This window comes from Engystomops pustulosus, chromosome 4, assembly GCF_040894005.1.
Source record: "Engystomops pustulosus chromosome 4, aEngPut4.maternal, whole genome shotgun sequence".
Classification (NCBI taxonomy): domain Eukaryota; kingdom Metazoa; phylum Chordata; class Amphibia; order Anura; family Leptodactylidae; genus Engystomops; species Engystomops pustulosus.
In genome coordinates, this window is record NC_092414.1 from 207,612,786 (window position 1) to 207,638,771 (window position 25,986).

Genomic DNA, 25,986 nt, shown 5'->3' on the forward strand with positions numbered 1-25,986 from the left:
GGAGGTAACCCTGGTGTTACTGCGCCCCCGTGTGGTCATATACAGGTAGTATAACATATATAATCAGAAGGAGGAGGTAACCCTGGTGTCACTGCGCCCCCGTGTGGTCATATACAGGTAGTACAACATATATAATCAGAAGGAGGAGGTAACCCTGGTGTCACTGCGCCCCCGTGTGGTCATATACAGGTAGTACAACAAATATAATCAGAAGGAGGAGGTAACCCTGGTGTCCCTGCGCCCCCGTGTGGTCATATACAGGTAGTACAACATATATAATCAGAAGGAGGAGGTAACCCTGGTGTCACTGCGCCCCCGTGTGGTCATATACAGGTAGTACAACATATATATCAGAAGGAAGGAGGTAACCCTGGTGTCCCTGCGCCCCCGTGTGGTCATATACAGGTAGTACAACATATATAATCAGAAGGAGGAGGTAACCCTGGTGTCACTGCGCTCCCGTGTGGTCATATACAGGTAGTACAACATATATATCAGAAGGAAGGAGGTAACCCTGGTGTCCCTGCGCCCCCGTGTGGTCATATACAGGTAGTACAACATATATATCAGAAGGAGGAGGTAACCCTGGTGTCACTGCGCCCCCGTGTGGTCATATACAGGTAGTACAACATATATAATCAGAAGGAGGAGGTAACCCTGGTGTCACTGCGCCCCCGTGTGGCCATATACAGGTAGTACAACATATATAATCAGAAGGAGGAGGTAACCCTGGTGTCCCTGCGCCCCGTGTGGTCATATACAGGTAGTACAACATATATAATCAGAAGGAGGAGGTAACCCTGGTGTCACTGCGCCCCCGTGTGGTCATATACAGGTAGTACAACATATATAATCAGAAGGAGGAGGTAACCCTGGTGTCCCTGCGCCCCCGTGTGGTCATATACAGGTAGTACAACATATATAATCAGAAGGAGGAGGTAACCCTGGTGTCACTGCGCCCCCGTGTGGTCATATACAGGTAGTACAACATATATAATCAGAAGGAGGAGGTAACCCTGGTGTCACTGCACCCCCGTGTGGTCATATACAGGTAGTACAACATATATAATCAGAAGGAGGAGGTAACCCTGGTGTCCCTGCGCCCCCGTGTGCCCTTATACAGGTAGTACAACATATATAATCAGAAGGAGGAGGTAACCCTGGTGTCACTGCGCCCCCGTGTGGTCATATACAGGTAGTACAACATATATAATCAGAAGGAGGAGGTAACCCTGGTGTCACTGCGCCCCCGTGTGGTCATATACAGGTAGTATAACATATATATCAGAAGGAAGGAGGTAACCCTGGTGTCACTGCGCCCCCGTGTGGTCATATACAGGTAGTACAACATATATAATCAGAAGGAGGAGGTAACCCTGGTGTCACTGCGCCCCCGTGTGGTCATATACAGGTAGTATAACATATATATCAGAAGGAAGGAGGTAACCCTGGTGTCACTGCGCCCCCGTGTGGCCATATACAGGTAGTAGAACATATATAATCAGAAGGAGGAGGTAACCCTGGTGTCACTGCGCCCCCGTGTGGCCATATACAGGTAGTACAACATATATAATCAGAAGGAGGAGGTAACCATGGTGTCCCTGCGCCCCCGTGTGGCCATATACAGGTAGTACAACATATATAATCAGAAGGAGGAGGTAACCCTGGTGTCCCTGCGCCCCGAGTGGTCATATACAGGTAGTACAACATATATAATCAGAAGGAGGGAGGTAACCCTGGTATCACTGCGCCCCCGTGTGGCCATATACAGGTAGTACAACATATATAATCAGAAGGAGGAGGTAACCCTGGTGTCACTGCGCCCCCGTGTGGTCATATACAGGTAGTACAACATATATATCAGAAGTAAGGAGGTAACCCTGGTGTCACTGCGCCCCGTGTGGCCATATACAGGTAGTACAACATATATAATCAGGAGGAGGTAACCCTGGTGTCACTGCGCCCCCGTGTGGTCATATACAGGTAGTACAACATATATAATCAGAGGGAGGAGGTAACCCTGGTGTCCCTGCGCCCCCGTGTGGTCATATACAGGTAGTACAACATATATAATCAGAAGGAGGAGGTAACCCTGGTGTCACTCCGCCCCCGTGTGGCCATATACAGGTAGTACAACATATATAATCAGAAGGAGGAGGTAACCCTGGTGTCACAGCGCCCCCGTGTGGCCATATACAGGTAGTACATAATATAAAATGAGAAGGAGGAGGTAACCCTGGTGTCACTGCGCCCCCGTGTGGTCATATACAGGTAGTACAACATATATAATCAGAAGGAGGAGGTAACCCTGGTGTCACTGCGCTCCCGTGTGGTCATATACAGGTAGTACAACATATATAATTAGAAGGAAGAGGTAACCCTGGTGTCACTGCGCCCCCGTGTGGTCATATACAGGTAGTACAACATATATAATCAGAAGGAAGGAGGTAACCCTGGTGTCACTGCGCCCCCGTGTGGTCATATACAGGTAGTACAACATATATAATCAGAAGGAGGAGGTAACCCTGGTGTCACTGCGCCCCCGTGTGGTCATATACAGGTAGTACAACATATATATCAGAAGGAAGGAGGTAACCCTGGTGTCCCTGCGCCCCCGTGTGGTCATATACAGGTAGTACAACATATATATCAGAGGGAGGAGGTAACCCTGGTGTCACTTCGCCCCCGTGTGGTCATATACAGGTAGTATAACATATATAATCAGAAGGAAGGAGGTAACCCTGGTGTCACTGCGCTCCCGTGTGGCCATATACAGGAAGTACAACATATATAATCAGAAGGAGGAGGTAACCCTGGTGTCCCTGCACCCCCGTGTGGTCATATACAGGAAGTACAACATATATAATCAGAAGGAGGAGGTAACCCTGGTGTCACTGCGCCCCAGTGTGGTCATATACAGGTAGTATAACATATATAATCAGAAGGAAGGAAGTAACCCTGGTGTCACTGCGCCCCCGTGTGGTCATATACAGGTAGTACAACATATATAATCAGAAGGAGGAGGTAACCCTGGTGTCACTGCGCCCCCGTGTGGTCATATACAGGTAGTACAACATATATAATCAGAAGGAGGGAGGTAACCCTGGTGTCCCTGCGCCCCCGTGTGGCCATATACAGGTAGTACAACATATATAATCAGAAGGAGGAGGTAACCCTGGTGTCCCTGCGCCCCGTGTGGTCATATACAGGTAGTACAACATATATAATCAGAAGGAAGGAGGTAACCCTGGTGTCACTGCGCCCCCGTTTGGTCATACACAGGTAGTACAACATATATAATCAGAAGGAGGTGGTAACCCTGGTGTCCCTGCGCCCCGTGTGGTCATATACAGGTAGTACAACATATATAATCAGAAGGAAGGAGGTAACCCTGGTGTCACTGCGCTCCCGTGTGGTCATATACAGGTAGTACAACATATATAATCAGAAGGAAGGAGGTAACCCTGGTGTCACTGCGCCCCCGTGTGGTCATATACAGGTAGTACAACATATATAATCAGAAGGAAGGAGGTAACCCTGGTGTCACTGCGCCCCCGTGTGGTCATATACAGGTAGTACAACATATATAATCAGAAGGAGGAGGTAACCCTGGTGTCACTGCGCCCCCGTGTGGTCATATACAGGTAGTACAACATATATAATCAGAAGGAAGGAGGTAACCCTGGTGTCACTGCGCCCCCGTGTGGTCATATACAGGTAGTACAACATATATAATCAGAAGGAGGAGGTAACCCTGGTGTCCCTGCGCCCCGTGTGGTCATATACAGGTAGTACAACATATATAATCAGAAGGAAGGAGGTAACCCTGGTGTCACTGCGCCCCCGTTTGGTCATACACAGGTAGTACAACATATATAATCAGAAGGAGGAGGTAACCCTGGTGTCCCTGCGCCCCGTGTGGTCATATACAGGTAGTTCAACATATATAATCAGAAGGAAGGAGGTAACCCTGGTGTCACTGCGCCCCCGTGTGGTCATATACAGGTAGTACAACATATATAATCAGAAGGAAGGAGGTAACCCTGGTGTCCCTGCGCCCCCGTGTGGTCATATACAGGTAGTACAACATATATAATTAGAAGGAAGGAGGTAACCCTGGTGTCCCTGCGCCCCCGTGTGGCCATATACAGGTAGTACAACATATATAATCAGAAGGAGGAGGTAACCCTGGTGTCCCTGCACCCCCGTGTGGTCATATACAGGAAGTACAACATATATAATCAGAAGGAGGAGGTAACCCTGGTGTCACTGCGCCCCCGTGTGGTCATATACAGGTAGTACAACATATATAATCAGAAGGAGGAGGTAACCCTGGTGTCCCTGCGCCCCCGTGTGGTCATATACAGGTAGTTCAACATATATAATCAGAAGGAGGAGGTAACCCAGGTGTCCCTGCGCCCCCGTGTGGTCATATACAGGTAGTATAACATATATAATCAGAGGGAGGAGGTAACCCTGGTGTCACTGCGCCCCCGTGTGGCCATATACAGGTAGTACAACATATATAATCAGAAGGAGGGAGGTAACCCTGGTGTCACTGCACCCCCGTGTGGTCATATACAGGTAGTACAACATATATAATCAGAAGGAAGGAGGTAACCCTGGTGTCACTGCGCTCCCGTGTGGTCATATACAGGTAGTACAACATATATAATCAGAAGGAGGAGGTAACCCTGGTGTCACTGCGCTCCCGTGTGGTCATATACAGGTAGTACAACATATATAATCAGAAGGAAGAGGTAACCCTGGTGTCACTGCGCCCCCGTGTGGTCATACACAGGTAGTACAACATATATAATCAGAAGGAGGAGGTAACCCTGGTGTCACTGCGCCCCCGTGTGGTCATATACAGGTAGTACAACATATATAATCAGAAGGAGGAGGTAACCCTGGTGTCACTGCGCTCCCGTGTGGTCATATACAGGTAGTACAACATATATAATCAGAAGGAAGGAGGTAACCCTGGTGTCACTGCGCCCCCGTGTGGCCATATACAGGTAGTACAACATATATAATCAGAAAGAGGAGGTAACCCTGGTGTCCCTGCGCTCCCGTGTGGTCATATACAGGTAGTACAACATATATAATCAGAAGGAAGGAGGTAACCCTGGTGTCACTGCGCCCCCGTGTGGCCATGACTACTAGTGTACCAGCATATAACCCTGGTGTCACTGCGCCCCGTGTGGTCATATACAGGTAGTACAACATATATAATCAGAAGGAGGAGGTAACCCTGGTGTCCCTGCGCCCCCGTGTGGTCATATACAGGTAGTACAACATATATAATCAGAAGGAGGAGGTAACCCTGGTGTCACTGCGCCCCCGTGTGGTCATATACAGGTAGTACAACATATATAATCAGAAGGAGGGAGGTAACCCTGGTGTCACTGCACCCCCGTGTGGTCATATACAGGTAGTACAACATATATAATCAGAAGGAGGAGGTAACCCTGGTGTCACTGCGCCCCCGTGTGGTCATATACAGTTAGTACAACATATATATCAGAAGGAAGGAGGTAACCCTGGTGTCACTGCACCCCCGTGTGGTCATATACAGGTAGTACAACATATATAATCAGAAGGAGGGAGGTAACCCTGGTGTCACTGCGCCCCCGTGTGGTCATATACAGGTAGTACAACATATATAATCAGAAGGAGGAGGTAACCCTGGTGTCACTGCGCCCCCGTGTGGTCATATACAGGTATTACAACATATATAATCAGAAGGAAGAGGTAACCCTGGTGTCACTGCACCCCCGTGTGGCCATGACTACTAGTGTACCAGCATATAACCCTGGTGTCACTGCGCCCCCGTGTGGTCATATACAGGTAGTACAACATATATAATCAGAGGGAGGAGGTAACCCTGGTGTTACTGCGCCCCCGTGTGGTCATATACAGGTAGTATAACATATATAATCAGAAGGAGGAGGTAACCCTGGTGTCACTGCGCCCCCGTGTGGTCATATACAGGTAGTACAACATATATAATCAGAAGGAAGAGGTAACCCTGGTGTCACTGCACCCCCGTGTGGCCATGACTACTAGTGTACCAGCATATAACCCTGGTGTCACTGCGCCCCCGTGTGGTCATATACAGGTAGTACAACATATATAATCAGAGGGAGGAGGTAACCCTGGTGTCACTGCGCCCCCGTGTGGTCATATACAGGTAGTACAACATATATAATCAGAAGGAGGAGGTAACCCTGGTGTCACTGCGCCCCCGTGTGGTCATATACAGGTAGTACAACATATATAATCAGAAGGAGGAGGTAACCCTGGTGTCACTGCGCCCCCGTGTGGTCATATACAGGTAGTACAACATATATAATCAGAAGGAAGGAGGTAACCCTGGTGTCACTGCGCCCCCGTGTGGTCATACACAGGTAGTACAACATATATATCAGAAGGAGGTGGTAACCCTGGTGTCCCTGCGCCCCCGTGTGGTCATATACAGGTAGTACAACATATATAATCAGAAGGAGGAGGTAACCCTGGTGTCACTGCGCCCCCGTGTGGTCATATACAGGTAGTACAACATATATATCAGAAGGAAGGAGGTAACCCTGGTGTCCCTGCGCCCCCGTGTGGTCATATACAGGTAGTACAACATATATAATCAGAAGGAGGAGGTAACCCTGGTGTCACTGCGCCCCCGTGTGGTCATATACAGGTAGTACAACATATATAATCAGAAGGAGGAGGTAACCCTGGTGTCACTGCGCCCCCGTGTGGCCATATACAGGTAGTACAACATATATAATCAGAAGGAGGAGGTAACCCTGGTGTCCCTGCGCCCCGTGTGGTCATATACAGGTAGTACAACATATATAATCAGAAGGAGGAGGTAACCCTGGTGTCACTGCGCCCCCGTGTGGTCATATACAGGTAGTACAACATATATAATCAGAAGGAGGAGGTAACCCTGGTGTCACTGCACCCCCGTGTGGTCATATACAGGTAGTACAACATATATAATCAGAAGGAGGAGGTAACCCTGGTGTCACTGCGCCCCCGTGTGGTCATACACAGGTAGTACAACATATATAATCAGAAGGAGGAGGTAACCCTGGTGTCACTGCGCCACCGTGTGGTCATATACAGGTAGTACAACATATATAATCAGAGGGAGGAGGTAACCCTGGTGTCACTGCGCCCCCGTGTGGTCATATACAGGTAGTACAACATATATAATCAGAAGGAGGAGGTAACCCTGGTGTCACTGCGCCCCGAGTGGTCATATACAGGTAGTATAACATATATAATCAGAAGGAGGAGGTAACCCTGGTGTCCCTGCGCCCCCGTGTGGTCATATACAGGTAGTATAACATATATAATCAGAAGGAGGAGGTAACCCTGATGTCACTGCGCCCCCGTGTGGTCATATACAGGTAGTACAACATATATAATCAGAAGGAAGGAGGTAACCCTGGTGTCACTGCGCCCCGTGTGGTCATATACAGGTAGTATAACATATATAATCAGAAGGAGGAGGGAACCCTGGTGTCACTGCGCCCCCGTGTGGTCATATACAGGTAGTACAACATATATAATCAGAAGGAGGAGGTAACCCTGGTGTCACTGCGCCCCCGTGTGCCCTTATACAGGTAGTAGAACATATATAATCAGAAGGAAGGAGGTAACCCTGGTGTCACTGCACCCCCGTGTGGTCATATACAGGTAGTACAACATATATAATCAGAAGGAGGAGGTAACCCTGGTGTCCCTGCGCCCCCGTGTGCCCTTATACAGGTAGTAGAACATATATAATCAGAAGGAGGAGGTAACCCTGGTGTCACTGCGCCCCCGTGTGGTCATATACAGGTAGTACAACATATATAATCAGAAGGAGGAGGTAACCCTGGTGTCACTGCGCCCCCGTGTGGTCATATACAGGTAGTATAACATATATATCAGAAGGAAGGAGGTAACCCTGGTGTCACTGCGCCCCCGTGTGGTCATATACAGGTAGTACAACATATATAATCAGAAGGAGGAGGTAACCCTGGTGTCACTGCGCCCCCGTGTGGTCATATACAGGTAGTATAACATATATATCAGAAGGAAGGAGGTAACCCTGGTGTCACTGCGCCCCCGTGTGGCCATATACAGGTAGTAGAACATATATAATCAGAAGGAGGAGGTAACCCTGGTGTCACTGCGCCCCCGTGTGGCCATATACAGGTAGTACAACATATATAATCAGAAGGAGGAGGTAACCATGGTGTCCCTGCGCCCCCGTGTGGCCATATACAGGTAGTACAACATATATAATCAGAAGGAGGAGGTAACCCTGGTGTCCCTGCGCCCCGAGTGGTCATATACAGGTAGTACAACATATATAATCAGAAGGAGGGAGGTAACCCTGGTATCACTGCGCCCCCGTGTGGCCATATACAGGTAGTACAACATATATAATCAGAAGGAGGAGGTAACCCTGGTGTCACTGCGCCCCCGTGTGGTCATATACAGGTAGTACAACATATATAATCAGAAGGAAGGAGGTAACCCTGGTGTCCCTGCGCCCCCGTGTGGTCATATACAGGTAGTACAACATATATATCAGAAGTAAGGAGGTAACCCTGGTGTCACTGCGCCCCGTGTGGCCATATACAGGTAGTACAACATATATAATCAGGAGGAGGTAACCCTGGTGTCACTGCGCCCCCGTGTGGTCATATACAGGTAGTACAACATATATAATCAGAGGGAGGAGGTAACCCTGGTGTCCCTGCGCCCCCGTGTGGTCATATACAGGTAGTACAACATATATAATCAGAAGGAGGAGGTAACCCTGGTGTCACTCCGCCCCCGTGTGGCCATATACAGGTAGTACAACATATATAATCAGAAGGAGGAGGTAACCCTGGTGTCACAGCGCCCCCGTGTGGCCATATACAGGTAGTACATAATATAAAATGAGAAGGAGGAGGTAACCCTGGTGTCACTGCGCCCCCGTGTGGTCATATACAGGTAGTACAACATATATAATCAGAAGGAGGAGGTAACCCTGGTGTCACTGCGCTCCCGTGTGGTCATATACAGGTAGTACAACATATATATCAGAAGGAAGGAGGTAACCCTGGTGTCCCTGCGCCCCCGTGTGGTCATATACAGGTAGTACAACATATATATCAGAGGGAGGAGGTAACCCTGGTGTCACTTCGCCCCCGTGTGGTCATATACAGGTAGTATAACATATATAATCAGAAGGAAGGAGGTAACCCTGGTGTCACTGCGCTCCCGTGTGGCCATATACAGGAAGTACAACATATATAATCAGAAGGAGGAGGTAACCCTGGTGTCCCTGCACCCCCGTGTGGTCATATACAGGAAGTACAACATATATAATCAGAAGGAGGAGGTAACCCTGGTGTCACTGCGCCCCCGTGTGGTCATATACAGGTAGTATAACATATATAATCAGAAGGAAGGAAGTAACCCTGGTGTCACTGCGCCCCCGTGTGGTCATATACAGGTAGTACAACATATATAATCAGAAGGAAGAGGTAACCCTGGTGTCACTGCTCCCCCGTGTGGCCATGACTACTAGTGTACCAGCATATAACCCTGGTGTCACTGCGCCCCCGTGTGGTCATATACAGGTAGTACAACATATATAATCAGAAGGAGGAGGTAACCCTGGTGTCACTGCACCCCCGTGTGGTCATATACAGGTAGTACAACATATATAATCAGAAGGAGGAGGTAACCCTGGTGTCACTGCGCCCCCGTGTGGTCATATACAGGTAGTACAACATATATAATCAGAAGGAGGGAGGTAACCCTGGTGTCCCTGCGCCCCCGTGTGGCCATATACAGGTAGTACAACATATATAATCAGAAGGAGGAGGTAACCCTGGTGTCCCTGCGCCCCGTGTGGTCATATACAGGTAGTACAACATATATAATCAGAAGGAAGGAGGTAACCCTGGTGTCACTGCGCCCCCATTTGGTCATACACAGGTAGTACAACATATATAATCAGAAGGAGGTGGTAACCCTGGTGTCCCTGCGCCCCGTGTGGTCATATACAGGTAGTACAACATATATAATCAGAAGGAAGGAGGTAACCCTGGTGTCACTGCGCCCCCGTGTGGTCATATACAGGTAGTACAACATATATAATCAGAAGGAGGAGGTAACCCTGGTGTCCCTGCGCCCCGTGTGGTCATATACAGGTAGTACAACATATATAATCAGAAGGAAGGAGGTAACCCTGGTGTCACTGCGCCCCCGTTTGGTCATACACAGGTAGTACAACATATATAATCAGAAGGAGGTGGTAACCCTGGTGTCCCTGCGCCCCGTGTGGTCATATACAGGTAGTTCAACATATATAATCAGAAGGAAGGAGGTAACCCTGGTGTCACTGCGCCCCCGTGTGGTCATATACAGGTAGTACAACATATATAATCAGAAGGAAGGAGGTAACCCTGGTGTCCCTGCGCCCCCGTGTGGTCATATACAGGTAGTACAACATATATAATCAGAAGGAAGGAGGTAACCCTGGTGTCCCTGCGCCCCCGTGTGGTCATATACAGGTAGTACAACATATATAATCAGAAGGAAGGAGGTAACCCTGGTGTCACTGCGCCCCCGTGTGGTCATATACAGGTAGTACAACATATATAATCAGAAGGAGGAGGTAACCCTGGTGTCACTGCGCCCCCGTTTGGTCATATACAGGTAGTACAACATATATAATCAGAAGGAGGAGGTAACCCTGGTGTCCCTGCGCCCCCGTGTGGCCATATACAGGTAGTACAACATATATAATCAGAAGGAGGAGGTAACCCTGGTGTCCCTGCGCCCCCGTGTGGTCATATACATGTAGTACAACATATATAATCAGAAGAAAGGAGGTAACCCTGGTGTCACTGCGCCCCCGTGTGGTCATATACAGGTAGTACAACATATATAATCAGAAGGAGGAGGTAACCCTGGTGTCACTGCGCCCCCGTGTGGTCATATACAGGTAGTATAACATATATATCAGAAGGAAGGAGGTAACCCAGGTGTCCCTGCGCCCCCGTGTGGTCATATACAGGTAGTATAACATATATAATCAGAGGGAGGAGGTAACCCTGGTGTCACTGCGCCCCCGTGTGGCCATATACAGGTAGTACAACATATATAATCAGAAGGAGGGAGGTAACCCTGGTGTCACTGCACCCCCGTGTGGTCATATACAGGTAGTACAACATATATAATCAGAAGGAAGGAGGTAACCCTGGTGTCACTGCGCTCCCGTGTGGTCATATACAGGTAGTACAACATATATAATCAGAAGGAGGAGGTAACCCTGGTGTCACTGCGCTCCCGTGTGGTCATATACAGGTAGTACAACATATATAATCAGAAGGAGGAGGTAACCCTGGTGTCACTGCGCCCCCGTGTGGCCATGACTACTAGTGTACCAGCATATAACCCTGGTGTCACTGCGCCCCCGTGTGGTCATATACAGGTAGTACAACATATATAATCAGAAGGAGGAGGTAACCCTGGTGTCACTGCGCCCCCGTGTGGTCATATACAGGTAGTACAACATATATAATCAGAAGGAGGAGGTAACCCTCGTGTCACTGCGCCCCCGTGTGGTCATATACAGGTAGTACAAATAATATAATCAGAAGGAGGAGGTAACCCTGGTGTCACTGCGCCCCCGTGTGGTCATATACAGGTAGTACAACATATATAATCAGAAGGAGGGAGGTAACCCTGGTGTCCCTGCGCCCCCGTGTGGCCATATACAGGTAGTACAACATATATAATCAGAAGGAAGGAGGTAACCCTGGTGTCACTGCGCCCCCGTGTGGTCATATACAGGTAGTACAACATATATAATCAGAAGGAGGAGGTAACCCTGGTGTCACTGCGCCCCCGTTTGGTCATACACAGGTAGTACAACATATATAATCAGAAGGAGGAGGTAACCCTGGTGTCACTGCACCCCCGTGTGGTCATATACAGGTAGTACAACATATATAATCAGAAGGAAGGAGGTAACCCTGGTGTCCCTGCGCCCCCGTGTGGTCATATACAGGTAGTACAACATATATAATCAAAAGGAGGAGGTAACCCTGGTGTCACTGCGCCCCCGTGTGGTCATATACAGGTAGTACAACATATATAATCAGAAGGAGGAGGTAACCCTGGTGTCCCTGCGCCCCCGTGTGGCCATATACAGGTAGTACAACATATATAATCAGGAGGAGGTAACCCTGGTGTCACTGCGCCCCCGTGTGGTCATATACAGGTAGTACAACATATATATCAGAAGGAAGAAGGTAACCCTGGTGTCACTGCGCCCCCGTGTGGTCATATACAGGTAGTACAACATATATATCAGAAGGAAGGAGGTAACCCTGGTGTCCCTGCGCCCCCGTGTGGTCATATACAGGTAGTACAACATATATATCAGAAGGAAGGAGGTAACCCTGGTGTCACTGCGCCCCCGTGTGGCCATATACAGGTAGTATAACATATATAATCAGAAGGAGGAGGTAACCCTGGTGTCACTGCGCCCCCGTGTGGTCATATACAGGTAGTATAACATATATAATCAGAGGGAGGAGGTAACCCTCGTGTCACTGCGCCCCCGTGTGGCCATATACAGGTAGTACAACATATATAATCAGAAGGAAGGAGGTAACCCTGGTGTCACTGCGCTCCCGTGTGGCCATATACAGGAAGTACAACATATATAATCAGAAGGAGGAGGTAACCCTGGTGTCCCTGCACCCCCGTGTGGTCATATACAGGAAGTACAACATATATAATCAGAAGGAGGAGGTAACCCTGGTGTCACTGCGCCCCCGTGTGGCCATATACAGGTAGTATAACATATATATCAGAAGGAAGGAGGTAACCCTGGTGTCACTGCGCCCCCGTGTGGCCATATACAGGTAGTATAACATATATAATCAGAAGGAGGAGGTAACCCTGGTGTCACTGCGCCCCCGTGTGGTCATATACAGGTAGTATAACATATATATCAGAAGGAAGGAGGTAACCCTCGTGTCACTGCGCCCCCGTGTGGCCATATACAGGTAGTACAACATATATAATCAGAAGGAAGGAGGTAACCCTGGTGTCACTGCGCTCCCGTGTGGCCATATACAGGAAGTACAACATATATAATCAGAAGGAGGAGGTAACCCTGGTGTCCCTGCACCCCCGTGTGGTCATATACAGGAAGTACAACATATATAATCAGAAGGAGGAGGTAACCCTGGTGTCACTGCGCCCCTGTGTGGTCATATACAGGTAGTATAACATATATAATCAGAAGGAAGGAGGTAACCCTGGTGTCACTGCGCCCCCGTGTGGTCATATACAGGTAGTATAACATATATAATCAGAAGGAAGCAGGTAACCCTGGTGTCACTGCGCCCCCGTGTGGTCATATACAGGTAGTACAACATATATAATCAGAAGGAAGAGGTAACCCTGGTGTCACTGCGCCCCCGTGTGGCCATGACTACTAGTGTACCAGCATATAACCCTGGTGTCACTGCGCCCCCGTGTGGTCATATACAGGTAGTACAACATATATAATCAGAAGGAGGAGGTAACCCTGGTGTCACTGCATCCCCGTGTGGTCATATACAGGTAGTACAACATATATAATCAGAAGGAGGAGGTAACCCTGGTGTCACTGCGCCCCCGTGTGGTCATATACAGGTAGTACAACATATATAATCAGAAGGAAGCAGGTAACCCTGGTGTCACTGCGCCCCCGTGTGGTCATATACAGGTAGTACAACATATATAATCAGAAGGAGGAGGTAACCCTGGTGTCACTGCGCCCCCGTGTGGTCATATACAGGTAGTACAACATATATAATCAGAAGGAAGGAGGTAACCCTGGTGTCACTGCGCCCCCGTGTGGTCATATACAGGTAGTACAACATATATAATCAGAAGGAGGAGGTAACCCTGGTGTCACTGCGCCCCCGTTTGGTCATACACAGGTAGTACAACATATATAATCAGAAGGAGGAGGTAACCCTGGTGTCACTGCACCCCCGTGTGGTCATATACAGGTAGTACAACATATATAATCAGAAGGAAGGAGGTAACCCTGGTGTCCCTGCGCCCCCGTGTGGTCATATACAGGTAGTACAACATATATAATCAAAAGGAGGAGGTAACCCTGGTGTCACTGCGCCCCCGTGTGGTCATATACAGGTAGTACAACATATATAATCAGAAGGAGGAGGTAACCCTGGTGTCCCTGCGCCCCCGTGTGGCCATATACAGGTAGTACAACATATATAATCAGGAGGAGGTAACCCTGGTGTCACTGCGCCCCCGTGTGGTCATATACAGGTAGTACAACATATATATCAGAAGGAAGGAGGTAACCCTGGTGTCACTGCGCCCCCGTGTGGTCATATACAGGTAGTACAACATATATATCAGAAGGAAGGAGGTAACCCTGGTGTCCCTGCGCCCCCGTGTGGTCATATACAGGTAGTACAACATATATATCAGAAGGAAGGAGGTAACCCTGGTGTCACTGCGCCCCCGTGTGGCCATATACAGGTAGTATAACATATATAATCAGAAGGAGGAGGTAACCCTGGTGTCACTGCACCCCCGTGTGGTCATATACAGGTAGTACAACATATATAATCAGAAGGAGGAGGTAACCCTGGTGTCACTGCGCCCCCGTGTGGTCATATACAGGTAGTACAACATATATAATCAGAAGGAGGAGGTAACCCTGGTGTCACTGCGCCCCCGTGTGGTCATATACAGGTAGTACAACATATATAATCAGAAGGAAGGAGGTAATCCTGGTGTCACTGCGCCCCCGTGTGGTCATATACAGGTAGTACAACATATATAATCAGAAGGAGGAGGTAACCCTGGTGTCACTGCGCCCCCGTTTGGTCATACACAGGTAGTACAACATATATAATCAGAAGGAGGAGGTAACCCTGGTGTCACTGCACCCCCGTGTGGTCATATACAGGTAGTACAACATATATAATCAGAAGGAAGGAGGTAACCCTGGTGTCCCTGCGCCCCCGTGTGGTCATATACAGGTAGTACAACATATATAATCAAAAGGAGGAGGTAACCCTGGTGTCACTGCGCCCCCGTGTGGTCATATACAGGTAGTACAACATATATAATCAGAAGGAGGAGGTAACCCTGGTGTCCCTGCGCCCCCGTGTGGCCATATACAGGTAGTACAACATATATAATCAGGAGGAGGTAACCCTGGTGTCACTGCGCCCCCGTGTGGTCATATACAGGTAGTACAACATATATATCAGAAGGAAGGAGGTAACCCTGGTGTCACTGCGCCCCCGTGTGGTCATATACAGGTAGTACAACATATATATCAGAAGGAAGGAGGTAACCCTGGTGTCCCTGCGCCCCCGTGTGGTCATATACAGGTAGTACAACATATATATCAGAAGGAAGGAGGTAACCCTGGTGTCCCTGCGCCCCCGTGTGGTCATATACAGGTAGTACAACATATATATCAGAAGGAAGGAGGTAACCCTGGTGTCACTGCGCCCCCGTGTGGCCATATACAGGTAGTATAACATATATAATCAGAAGGAGGAGGTAACCCTGGTGTCACTGCGCCCCCGTGTGGTCATATACAGGTAGTATAACATATATATCAGAAGGAAGGAGGTAACCCTTGTGTCCCTGCGCCCCCGTGTGGTCATATACAGGTAGTATAACATATATAATCAGAGGGAGGAGGTAACCCTCGTGTCACTGCGCCCCCGTGTGGCCATATACAGGTAGTACAACATATATAATCAGAAGGAAGGAGGTAACCCTGGTGTCACTGCGCTCCCGTGTGGCCATATACAGGAAGTACAACATATATAATCAGAAGGAGGAGGTAACCCTGGTGTCCCTGCACCCCCGTGTGGTCATATACAGGAAGTACAACATATATAATCAGAAGGAGGAGGTAACCCTGGTGTCACTGCGGCCCTGTGTGGTCATATACAGGTAGTATAACATATATAATCAGAAGGAAGGAGGTAACCCTGGTGTCACTGCGCCCCCGTGTGGTCATATACAGGTAGTATAACATATATAATCAGAAGGAAGCAGGTAACCCTGGTGTCACTGCGCCCCCGTGTGGTCATATACAGGTAGTACAACATATATAATCAGAAGGAAGAGGTAACCCTGGTGTCACTGCGCCCCCGTGTGGCCATGACTACTAGTGTACCAGCATATAACCCTGGTGTCACTGCGCCCCCGTGTGGTCATATACAGGTAGTACAACATATATAATCAGAAGGAGGAGGTAACCCTGGTGTCACTGCATCCCCGTGTGGTCATATACAGGTAGTACAACATATATAATCAGAAGGAGGAGGTAACCCTGGTGTCACTGCGCCCCCGTGTGGTCATATACAGGTAGTACAACATATATAATCAGAAGGAAGCAGGTAACCCTGGTGTCACTGCGCCCCCGTGTGGTCATATACAGGTAGTACAACATATATAATCAGAAGGAGGAGGTAACCCTGGTGTCACTGCGCCCCGTGTGGTCATATACAGGTAGTACAACATATATAATCAGAAGGAGGAGGTAACCCTGGTGTCACTGCACCCCCGTGTGGTCATATACAGGTAGTACAACATATATAATCAGAAGGAGGAGGTAACCCTGGTGTCCCTGCACCCCCGTGTGGTCATATACAGGTAGTACAACATATATAATCAGAAGGAGGAGGTAACCCTGGTGTCACTGCACCCCCGTGTGGTCATATACAGGTAGTACAACATATATAATCAGAAGGAGGTAACCCTGGTGTCCCTGCGCCCCCGTGTGGTCATATACAGGTAGTACAACATATATAATCAGAAGGAGGGAGGTAACCCTGGTGTCACTGCGCCCCCGTGTGTTCATATACAGGTAGTACAACATATATAATCAGAAGGAGGAGGTAACCCTGGTGTCACTGCACCCCCGTGTGGTCATATACAGGTAGTATAACATATATAATCAGAAGGAAGGAGGTAACCCTGGTGTCCCTGCGCCCCGTGTGGCCATATACAGGTAGTACAACATATATAATCAGAAGGAAGGAGGTAACCCTGGTGTCACTGAACCCCCGTGTGGTCATATACAGGTAGTACAACATATATAATCAGAAGGAAGGAGGTATCCCTGGTGTCACTGCGCCCCCGTGTGGTCATATATGTATATTGCGTTATATCAGCCTGTCCCGCACTTACTGGTATGTTTTTGCCCCCGCCTGGTCATGCATGGGTAGTGATAAATTTAGTCTCATACAGATCCATAGTGACCACCTATGACATCGCCCCATGTGGTCATGTAGAGCTTCATGCACACAAACCTGGAGTCAGTGCGCCATCGTGTCGCCATGCTTATGTACTGCAACACGAAACCAGTGGAATATCCAGTAGCTATTATTATTCCCCCCATCTGGACATATAAAGTTAGTGCAACACTCAGGCAGAAAATTACCCAGTGTCAGTGCGACCCCTTGTGGCTATCCCCAATACCGCAACACGTGTAGTCACATATCTATGTGTTATACAGCGCCCCCGATTGGCCTTGCATGTAATATCAGGCAGAATAGTTTTGTGGCTACGGAAGTGCAAATTATATGATCAGAAAGAATTAAAAATCTATAAACCAGGGCGCAGGAAGGGAGATAGACAAGTTACCATATGGGGCGCCTGTATAACATCAGACAGCTGGAAATAAGCGGTCATTGCGCCATCCTGTGGCCATGCTCAGGTACTGCAACATGTAGAGCTAGTCAGAAGAGTAAACAGCAGGTGTAAAAGCGCCATCCTGTGGCCACACAACATGACCATCCTCACCTCACCGCTGCCTCATGTTATGTGGGGGCAGAGGTTACCCCCAGGAGGTGGGTGGATGATGGGGGTCATGGTAGGTATACTCCCCTCTCAGGTCTCCTTCACACCCACCTGGGCTGACAGGAGGATTGGGGTGGCCGCACGGTGACAAGGTTCCCTCTGGAGGATCTCAGCGAATGTTAGAGGGGAGGCCTGTGTGCGGCTTTAAGCCAGGGACATGCTGGATGATGGAGATCTGGTAGAAGTCATGGTTCCCTTCATTACGACACAAGTAGTGGTTATATACCTCCCCCCGGCATGGTGGGTACACTGACCCGACTGGCTGTGATTACATCCCGCAGGAGCAGAAGGTCCACACTGATCCGAGACAAGAACCTGGTGCCAGGGCAGAGGCCAAACCTCCATCACCTGTGACTCTAGAACTTTCCCTGTGTCTAGCCAATCAGAGACGCCTGCCTCAGGTGTCTACCAGAGATCATTAAAACAGAGCAAAAAAAAACCCAGACATAAAAACAGTCTCTGGGGGCGCTTTCAGGCTGCGGTCACACGATCTGCTAGGTGTCCGTTCATAACGCGACGCTAGCGCACAGGGGGAGCTCCTCGGCCCGAACGCACATGCGTTAACAGGGAAACGCATGTGATCGGCTTATCAATCGCATGCGTTTCCCTGTTAACGCATGTGCGGTCGGGCCGAGGACCGCCCCCTGTGCGCTAGCATCACGTTATGAACGGACGCCTAGCGGATCGTGTGACCGCGGCCTCACACGTTGCGTTTTGACCTGCGTTTTCATTGCGTTTGAAATGCATATACAACAGCTGAGGAGAGGTGATTTGCCTAATTACATCACTGTTAACATTTCTGTTTACAAAACGCATTGTAAACGCAATGTTAACGCATACGTTAACATTGCGTTTACAAATGTAAACGGTAATGTAATTAGGTAAATCACCTCTCTTAAGCTGTTGTATATGTGTTTCAAACGCAATGAAAACGCGACCAAAACGCAACGTGTGAACGTGCCCTGAGGGTGAAGACACACATGGCGTTTTTGGGCCGTTTTTGGGCCGTTTTTACTAAGTGCGTTTTCAGATCGTAAAAAACGCATGCGTTAAAAAACGCATCCTTTTTTTAAAAACGCATGCGTTTTTTGAAAACGCATGCGTTTTTGTCAGTTTTTCATTGCGCAATTTCGGGAAACGGACAAAAACGCACGGTTTTCAAAAAACGCATGCGTTGTAAAAAAATGGATGCGTTTTTTAACGCATGCATTTTTAACGATCTGAAAACGCACTTAGTAAAAACGGCCCAAAAATGGCCCAAAAACGCGATGTGTGTCTTCACCGTAAGGGTGAAGACACACGTGGCGTTTTTAGGCTGTTTTTAATTAGTGCGTTTTCAGATTGTGAAAAACGCATCCATTTTTTTACGGTTTTCCGAATTTGCGCAATTAAAAGGGACAAAAACGCATGTGTTTTTAACAATCTGAAAGTGCACTAACTAAAAAGATTGATCTCTGCATTATCCCTGTGCCTCTTCTTCTACTGGTATATGTAGCACAGCCGGCTCTCTGCATTATCCCTGTGCCTCTTCTTCTACTGGTATATGTAGCATAGCCGGCTCTCTGCATTATCCCTGTGCCTCTTCTTCTACTGCTATATGTAGCATAGCCGGCTCTCTGCATTATCCCTGTGCCTCCTCTCCTACTGGTATATGTAGCATAGCCGGCTCTCTGCATTATCCCTGTGCCTCTTCTTCTACTGGTATATGTAGCATAGCCGGCTCTCTGCATTATCCCTGTGCCTCTTCTTCTACTGGTATATGTAGCATAGCCGGCTCTCTGCATTATCCCTGTGCCTCTTCTTCTACTGCTATATGTAGCATAGCCGGCTCTCTGCATTATCCCTGTGCCTCCTCTCCTACTGGTATATGTAGCATAGCCGGCTCTCTGCATTATCCCTGTGCCTCTTCTTCTACTGGTGTATGTAGCATAGCCGGCTCTCTGCATTATCCCTTTGCCTCTTCTTCTACTGGTATATGTAGCATAGCCGGCTCTCTGCATTATCCCTGTGCCTCTTCTTCTACTGGTGTATGTAGCATAGCCGGCTCTCTGCATTATCCCTGTGCCTGTTCTCCTACTGGTATATGTAGCATAGCCGGCTCTCTGCATTATCCCTGTGCCTCTTCTTCTACTGGTATATGTAGCATAGCCGGCTCTCTGCATTATCCCTGTGCCTCTTCTTCTACTGGTATATGTAGCATAGCCGGCTCTCTGCATTATCCCTGTGCCTCTTCTTCTACTAGTATATGTAGCATAGCCGGCTCTCTGCATTATCCCTGTGCCTCCTCTCCTACTGGTATATGTAGCATAGCCGGCTCTCTGCATTATCCCTGTGCCTCCTCTCCCACTGGTATATGTAGCATAGCCGGCTCTCTGCATTATCCCTGTGCCTCTTCTTCTACTAGTATATGTAGCATAGCCGGCTCTCTGCATTATCCCTGTGCCTCTTCTTCTACTGGTGTATGTAGCATAGCCGGCTCTCTGCATTATCCCTGTGCCTCCTCTCCCACTGGTATATGTAGCATAGCCGGCTCTCTGCATTATCCCTGTGCCTCCTCTCCTACTGGTATATGTAGCATAGCCGTCTCTCTGCATTATCCCTGTGCCTCCTCTCCTACTGGTATATGTAGCATAGCCGGCTCTCTGCATTATCCCTGTGCCTCTTCTTCTACTAGTGTATGTATCATAGCCGGATCTCTGCATTATCCCTGTGCCTCTTCTTCTAGAGGTATATGTAGCATAGCCGGCTCTCTGCATTATCCCTGTGCCTCTTCTTCTAGTGGTATATGTAGCATAGCCGGCACTCTGCATTATCCCTGTGGGGATAGCCGGCTCTCTGCATTATCCCTGTGCCTCTTCTTCTTCTGGTATATGTAGCATAGCCGGCTCTCTGCATTATCCCTGTGTCTCCTCTCCTACTGGTATATGTAGCATAGCCGGCTCTCTGCATTATCCCTGTGTCTCCTCTCCTACTGGTATATGTAGCATAGCCGGCTCTCTGCATTATCCCTGTGCCTCCTCTCCCACTGGTATATGTAGCATAGCCGGCTCTCTGCATTATCCCTGTGCCTCTTCTTCTACTGGTATATGTAGCATAGCCGGCTCTCTCTCCATAATCCCTGTGCCTGTTCTCCTCCTGGTATATGTATCATAGCCGGCTCTCTGCATTATCCCTGTGCCTCTTCTTCTACTGGTGTATGTAGCATAGCCGGTTCTCTGCATTATCCCTGTGCCTCTTCTTCTACTGGTGTATGTAGCATAGCCGGCTCTCTGCATTATCCCTGTGCCTCTTCTTCTACTGGTATATGTAGCATAGCCGGCTCTCTGCATTATCCCTGTGCCTCTTCTGCTACTGGTATATGTAGCATAGCCGGCTCTCTGCATTATCCCTGTGCCTCCTCTCCTACTAGTATATGTAGCATAGCCGGCTCTCTGCATTATCCCTGTGCCTCCTCTCCCACTGGTATATGTAGCATAGCCGGCTCTCTGCATTATCCCTGTGCCTCTTCTTCTACTGGTATATGTAGCATAGCCGGCTCTCTGCATTATCCCTGTGTCTCCTCTCCTACTGGTATATGTAGCATAGCCGGCTCTCTGCATTATCCCTGTGCCTCTTCTTCTACTGGTGTATGTAGCATAGCCGGCTCTCTGCATTATCCCTGTGCCTCTTCTTCTACTGGTATATGTAGCATAGCCAGCTCTCTGCATTATCCCTGTGCCTCCTCTCCTACTGGTATATGTAGCAGAGCCGGCTCTCTGCATTATCCCTGTGCCTCTTCTTCTACTGGTGTATGTAGCAGAGCCGGCTCTCTGCATTATCCCTGTGCCTGTTCTCCTACTGGTATATGTAGCACAGCCGGCTCTCTGCATTATCCCTGTGCCTCGTCTTCTACTGGTATGTGTAGCAGAGCCGGCTCTCTGCATTATCCCTGTGCCTGTTCTCCTTCTGGTATATGTAGCATAGCCGGCTCTCTGCATTATCCCTGTGCCTGTTCTCCTACTGGTATATGTAGCATAGCCGGCTCTCTGCATTATCCCTGTGCCTCTTCTTCTACTGCTATATGTAGCATAGCCGGCTCTCTGCATTATCCCTGTGCCTCCTCTCCTACTGCTATATGTAGCATAGCCGTCTCTCGGCATTACCCTGTGCCTCTTCTTCTACTGGTATATGTAGCAGAGCCGGCTCTCTGCATTATCCCTGTGCCTGTTCTTCTACTGGTATATGTAGCATAGCCGGCTCTCTGCATTATCCCTTTGCCTCTTCTTCTACTGGTATATGTAGCATAGCCGGCTCTCTGCATTATCCCTGTGCCTCTTCTTCTACTGGTATATGTAGCAGAGCCGGCTCTCTGCATTATCCCTGTGCCTCTTCTTCTATTGGTATATGTAGCATAGCCGGCTCTCTGCCTTATCCCTTTGCCTCTTCTTCTACTGGTATATGTAGCATAGCCGGCTCTCTGCATTATCCCTGTGCCTCTTCTGCTACTGGTATATGTAGCATAGCCGGCTCTCTGCATTATCCCTGTGCCTCTTCTGCTACTGGTATATGTAGCATAGCCGGCTCTCTGCATTATCCCTGTGCCTGTTCTTCTACTGGTATATGTAGCATAGCCGGCTCTCTGCATTATCCCTGTGCCTCTTCTCCTACTGGTATATGTAGCATAGCCGTCTCTCTGCATTATCCCTGTGCCTCCTCTCCTACTGGTATATGTAGCAGAGCCGGCTCTCTGCATTATCCCTGTGCCTCCTCTCCCACTGGTATATGTAGCATAGCCGGCTCTCTGCATTATCCCTGTGCCTCCTCTCCTATTGGTATATATAGCATAGCCGGCACTCTGCATTATCCCTGTGCCTCTTCTTCTACTGGTATATGTAGCATAGCTGGCTCTTTGCATTATCCCTGTGCCTGTTCTCCTACTGGTATATGTAGCATAGCCGGCTCTCTGCATTATCCCTGTGCCTCCTCTCCTATTGGTATATATAGCATAGCCGGCACTCTGCATTATCCCTGTGCCTCTTCTTCTACTGGTATATGTAGCATAGCCGGCTCTTTGCATTATCCCTGTGCCTGTTCTCCTACTGGTATATGTAGCATAGCCGGCTCTCTGCATTATCCCTGTGCCTCTTCTTCTACTGCTATATGTAGCATAGCCGGCTCTCTGCATTATCCCTGTGCCTCCTCTCCTACTGCTATATGTAGCATAGCCGTCTCTCGGCATTACCCTGTGCCTGTTCTTCTACTGGTATATGTAGCATAGCCGGCTCTCTGCATTATCCCTGTGCCTCTTCTCCTACTGGTATATGTAGCATAGCCGTCTCTCTGCATTATCCCTGTGCCTCCTCTCCTACTGGTATATGTAGCAGAGCCGGCTCTCTGCATTATCCCTGTGCCTCCTCTCCCACTGGTATATGTAGCATAGCCGGCTCTCTGCATTATCCCTGTGCCTCCTCTCCTATTGGTATATATAGCATAGCCGGCACTCTGCATTATCCCTGTGCCTCTTCTTCTACTGGTATATGTAGCATAGCCGGCTCTTTGCATTATCCCTGTGCCTGTTCTCCTACTGGTATATGTAGCATAGCCGGCTCTCTGCATTATCCCTGTGCCTCCTCTCCTACTGGTATATGTAGCAGAGCCGGCTCTCTGCATTATCCCTGTGCCTCCTCTCCCACTGGTATATGTAGCATAGCCGGCTCTCTGCATTATCCCTGTGCCTCCTCTCCTATTGGTATATATAGCATAGCCGGCACTCTGCATTATCCCTGTGCCTCTTCTTCTACTGGTATATGTTGCATAGCCGGCTCTTTGCATTATCCCTGTGCCTGTTCTCCTACTGGTATATGTAGCATAGCCGGCTCTCTGCATTATCCCTGTGCCTCTTCTTCTACTGGTATATGTAGCATAGCCGGCTCTCTGCATTATCCCTGTGCTTCCTCTCATCCTGGTATATGTAGCATAGCCGGCTCTCTGCATTATCCCTGTGCTTCCTCTCATCCTGGTATATGTAGCATAGCCGGCTCTCTGCATTATCCCTGTGCCTCTTCTTCACTTGCATACAGCTTTAGGACCTCATTGCTTAGGGTTACAGGCATGTAGAGGGACAATGAAGGGATAGAGGCAATGCTCTCTAATGGCAGGTTATGAAAATATATTTAGTTTAAGGGGTTAATTTGGGGGGTTCCCTTTAAAGCTCTTCTGAACCCCCTTGGATCCCCCTCCCATGAGGACCTGTACAGTAGTGGAAGTAGAATTTAGTAAACTGTTTTTGAACCTTGGACAATAAAACTCCCTTCAAAGTTCTCGTTTTCCGCAATGTTCTTTATACAAGAAACCAAATCAGGACTAAGCAGGGGCGGCCGTGGAGGGGGCAATACTAGGTTTTTAATGAAAACATCCGGCATTGCTGAGCTCCTCTGAGAATTCGTACAAGTTATCGCACCGCGCTGTGTTTTCTGGATCCTGACATTCTCTGTCATTTGGCCACCACTCGATCCAAGTGTCTCTCCCGATCAAATAGGAGAAGCTGAAACATACAATGGAGAAAAGATTAGAAAATGTCATTTACATCATTCAGGCACCTAAAATGTCCCCAAATTTCTGCTTTCCCAATGTTTACACTGAGCTCATTGCATTCTGGGAAGTTTTTTTTTTTTTTTACCAGACGTGTAGGTTTTCTGACATAGGAAACCCTGACTATGCACTGACATTATACGAGCTTACCGGTATATAAGTTATGAGGCACATGTCTTACAACAAACTCATCTGAAACAACCAGTAGAAAGTAACAGTAGTGTGGTTTATGTACACAGTGGGGCCGCATTTTTTGACGTTTTTGGGGATTGCGCCGCCTGGACAGGGATTTAGAAGGCGATTGAATTTTTGCAAAATTGCACCAGCTTTCATGTGACACAAACCGGCGGGGGGGGGGGGGGGGGGGGGGGATAGGGGGCGTAGCGCGACGTATTTGGACAAACCATGGGATTTAACTTAAAAATTGTGTCGCAAGACAAGCACTTACATACACCGGGAGGAAGATGGTGAACTCTCGGGGAAGCGACACATTCAGGAAATAGAGCGCACGATCTAAGTGAATCGCTGCAGAGTTCATTATCGTCGGACATTCCCGATCAGGGATTGAGCAAGGGACAGGTAAGTAAATGTGTCCCAGTGACTGCACCAGCAGCAGAATAGTGAGTGCATTCTCATTCTGCTGTGAGCTGTTGGAGGGTGTGGTTGTGTGCTGCAGAGCTCCTGAACCACCTGGAGCAATCTCCATCCACCCAGGCCTGCTCTCTCCTCCCCAGGGAGGGAGTGGGTTACTGGGATGCAGGGCCGGTTCTAGACAAAGTGGGGCCCTGGGCAAAACTAAAAGTGGGGCCCCAAAATAAAACTATTTTATGACCAGTCACAGTCAGCAAGAGGCTCCTTTAGTATGGTAAAACAAACTGTAATATGGGAGAATTTTATAGGCGATAGATAAATGATAGGGAGATTTATGGGCAGCATGGTGGCTCAGTGGTTAGCACTACAGCCTTGCAGCGCTGGTCAACATCTGCAAAGATTTTGTATGTTCTCTCTGTGTGGGTTTCCTCCGCAATACAGCGGTTTAAACACTAACAAAAATAAGCTCCGGCACCAGCTCACCCTGAGCTGGTGCTCGGTGTTTCCATCTGAAACCTGCCACTTCAAGTGGTAGGTTTCCTTTAAGAACACTCGACTTCTATACGACCCATAGTTACAAACGGACCTCTGAATTATTGTACTTTAGTCCCAGCCTACAAAAATCAGCTTAAACAGTTATCACAGGTTTCTGTAATGAAGCTTTAGTGTTAATATTGATTCTTATGACAACCAAACATTTTTAAAATCAAATTGTCACAGAGACCAAAAAAGTTCTGTCTGGGATTACAATGATAAATATACAGTTCCGACTTACATACAAACTCAACTTAAGAACAAACCTACAGACCCTATCTTGTATGTAACCCGGGGACTGCCTGTATATCCATAAACCTCTCTAATGAGATAATAAAAGTCACTTTTAGATGTGCGCCAATG

The 25,986-nt window shown here is 48.4% G+C and overlaps 1 protein-coding gene across 2 annotated transcripts in view; it reads right to left on the reverse strand.

The window, feature by feature from the left end:
- Positions 1-24,236: 24,236 nt before the first annotated feature.
- LOC140128229 (venom factor-like) overlaps positions 24,237-25,986 on the reverse strand; it is a 49,716-nt gene continuing 47,966 nt past the window's right edge. For both annotated transcript variants that reach the window (XM_072149781.1, XM_072149780.1), the window contains exon 36: positions 24,237-24,451. In XM_072149781.1, coding sequence (XP_072005882.1) covers positions 24,310-24,451 — 142 coding nt within the window. In that variant the 3' untranslated portion in view covers positions 24,237-24,309. The remainder of the gene's footprint in view (positions 24,452-25,986) is intronic.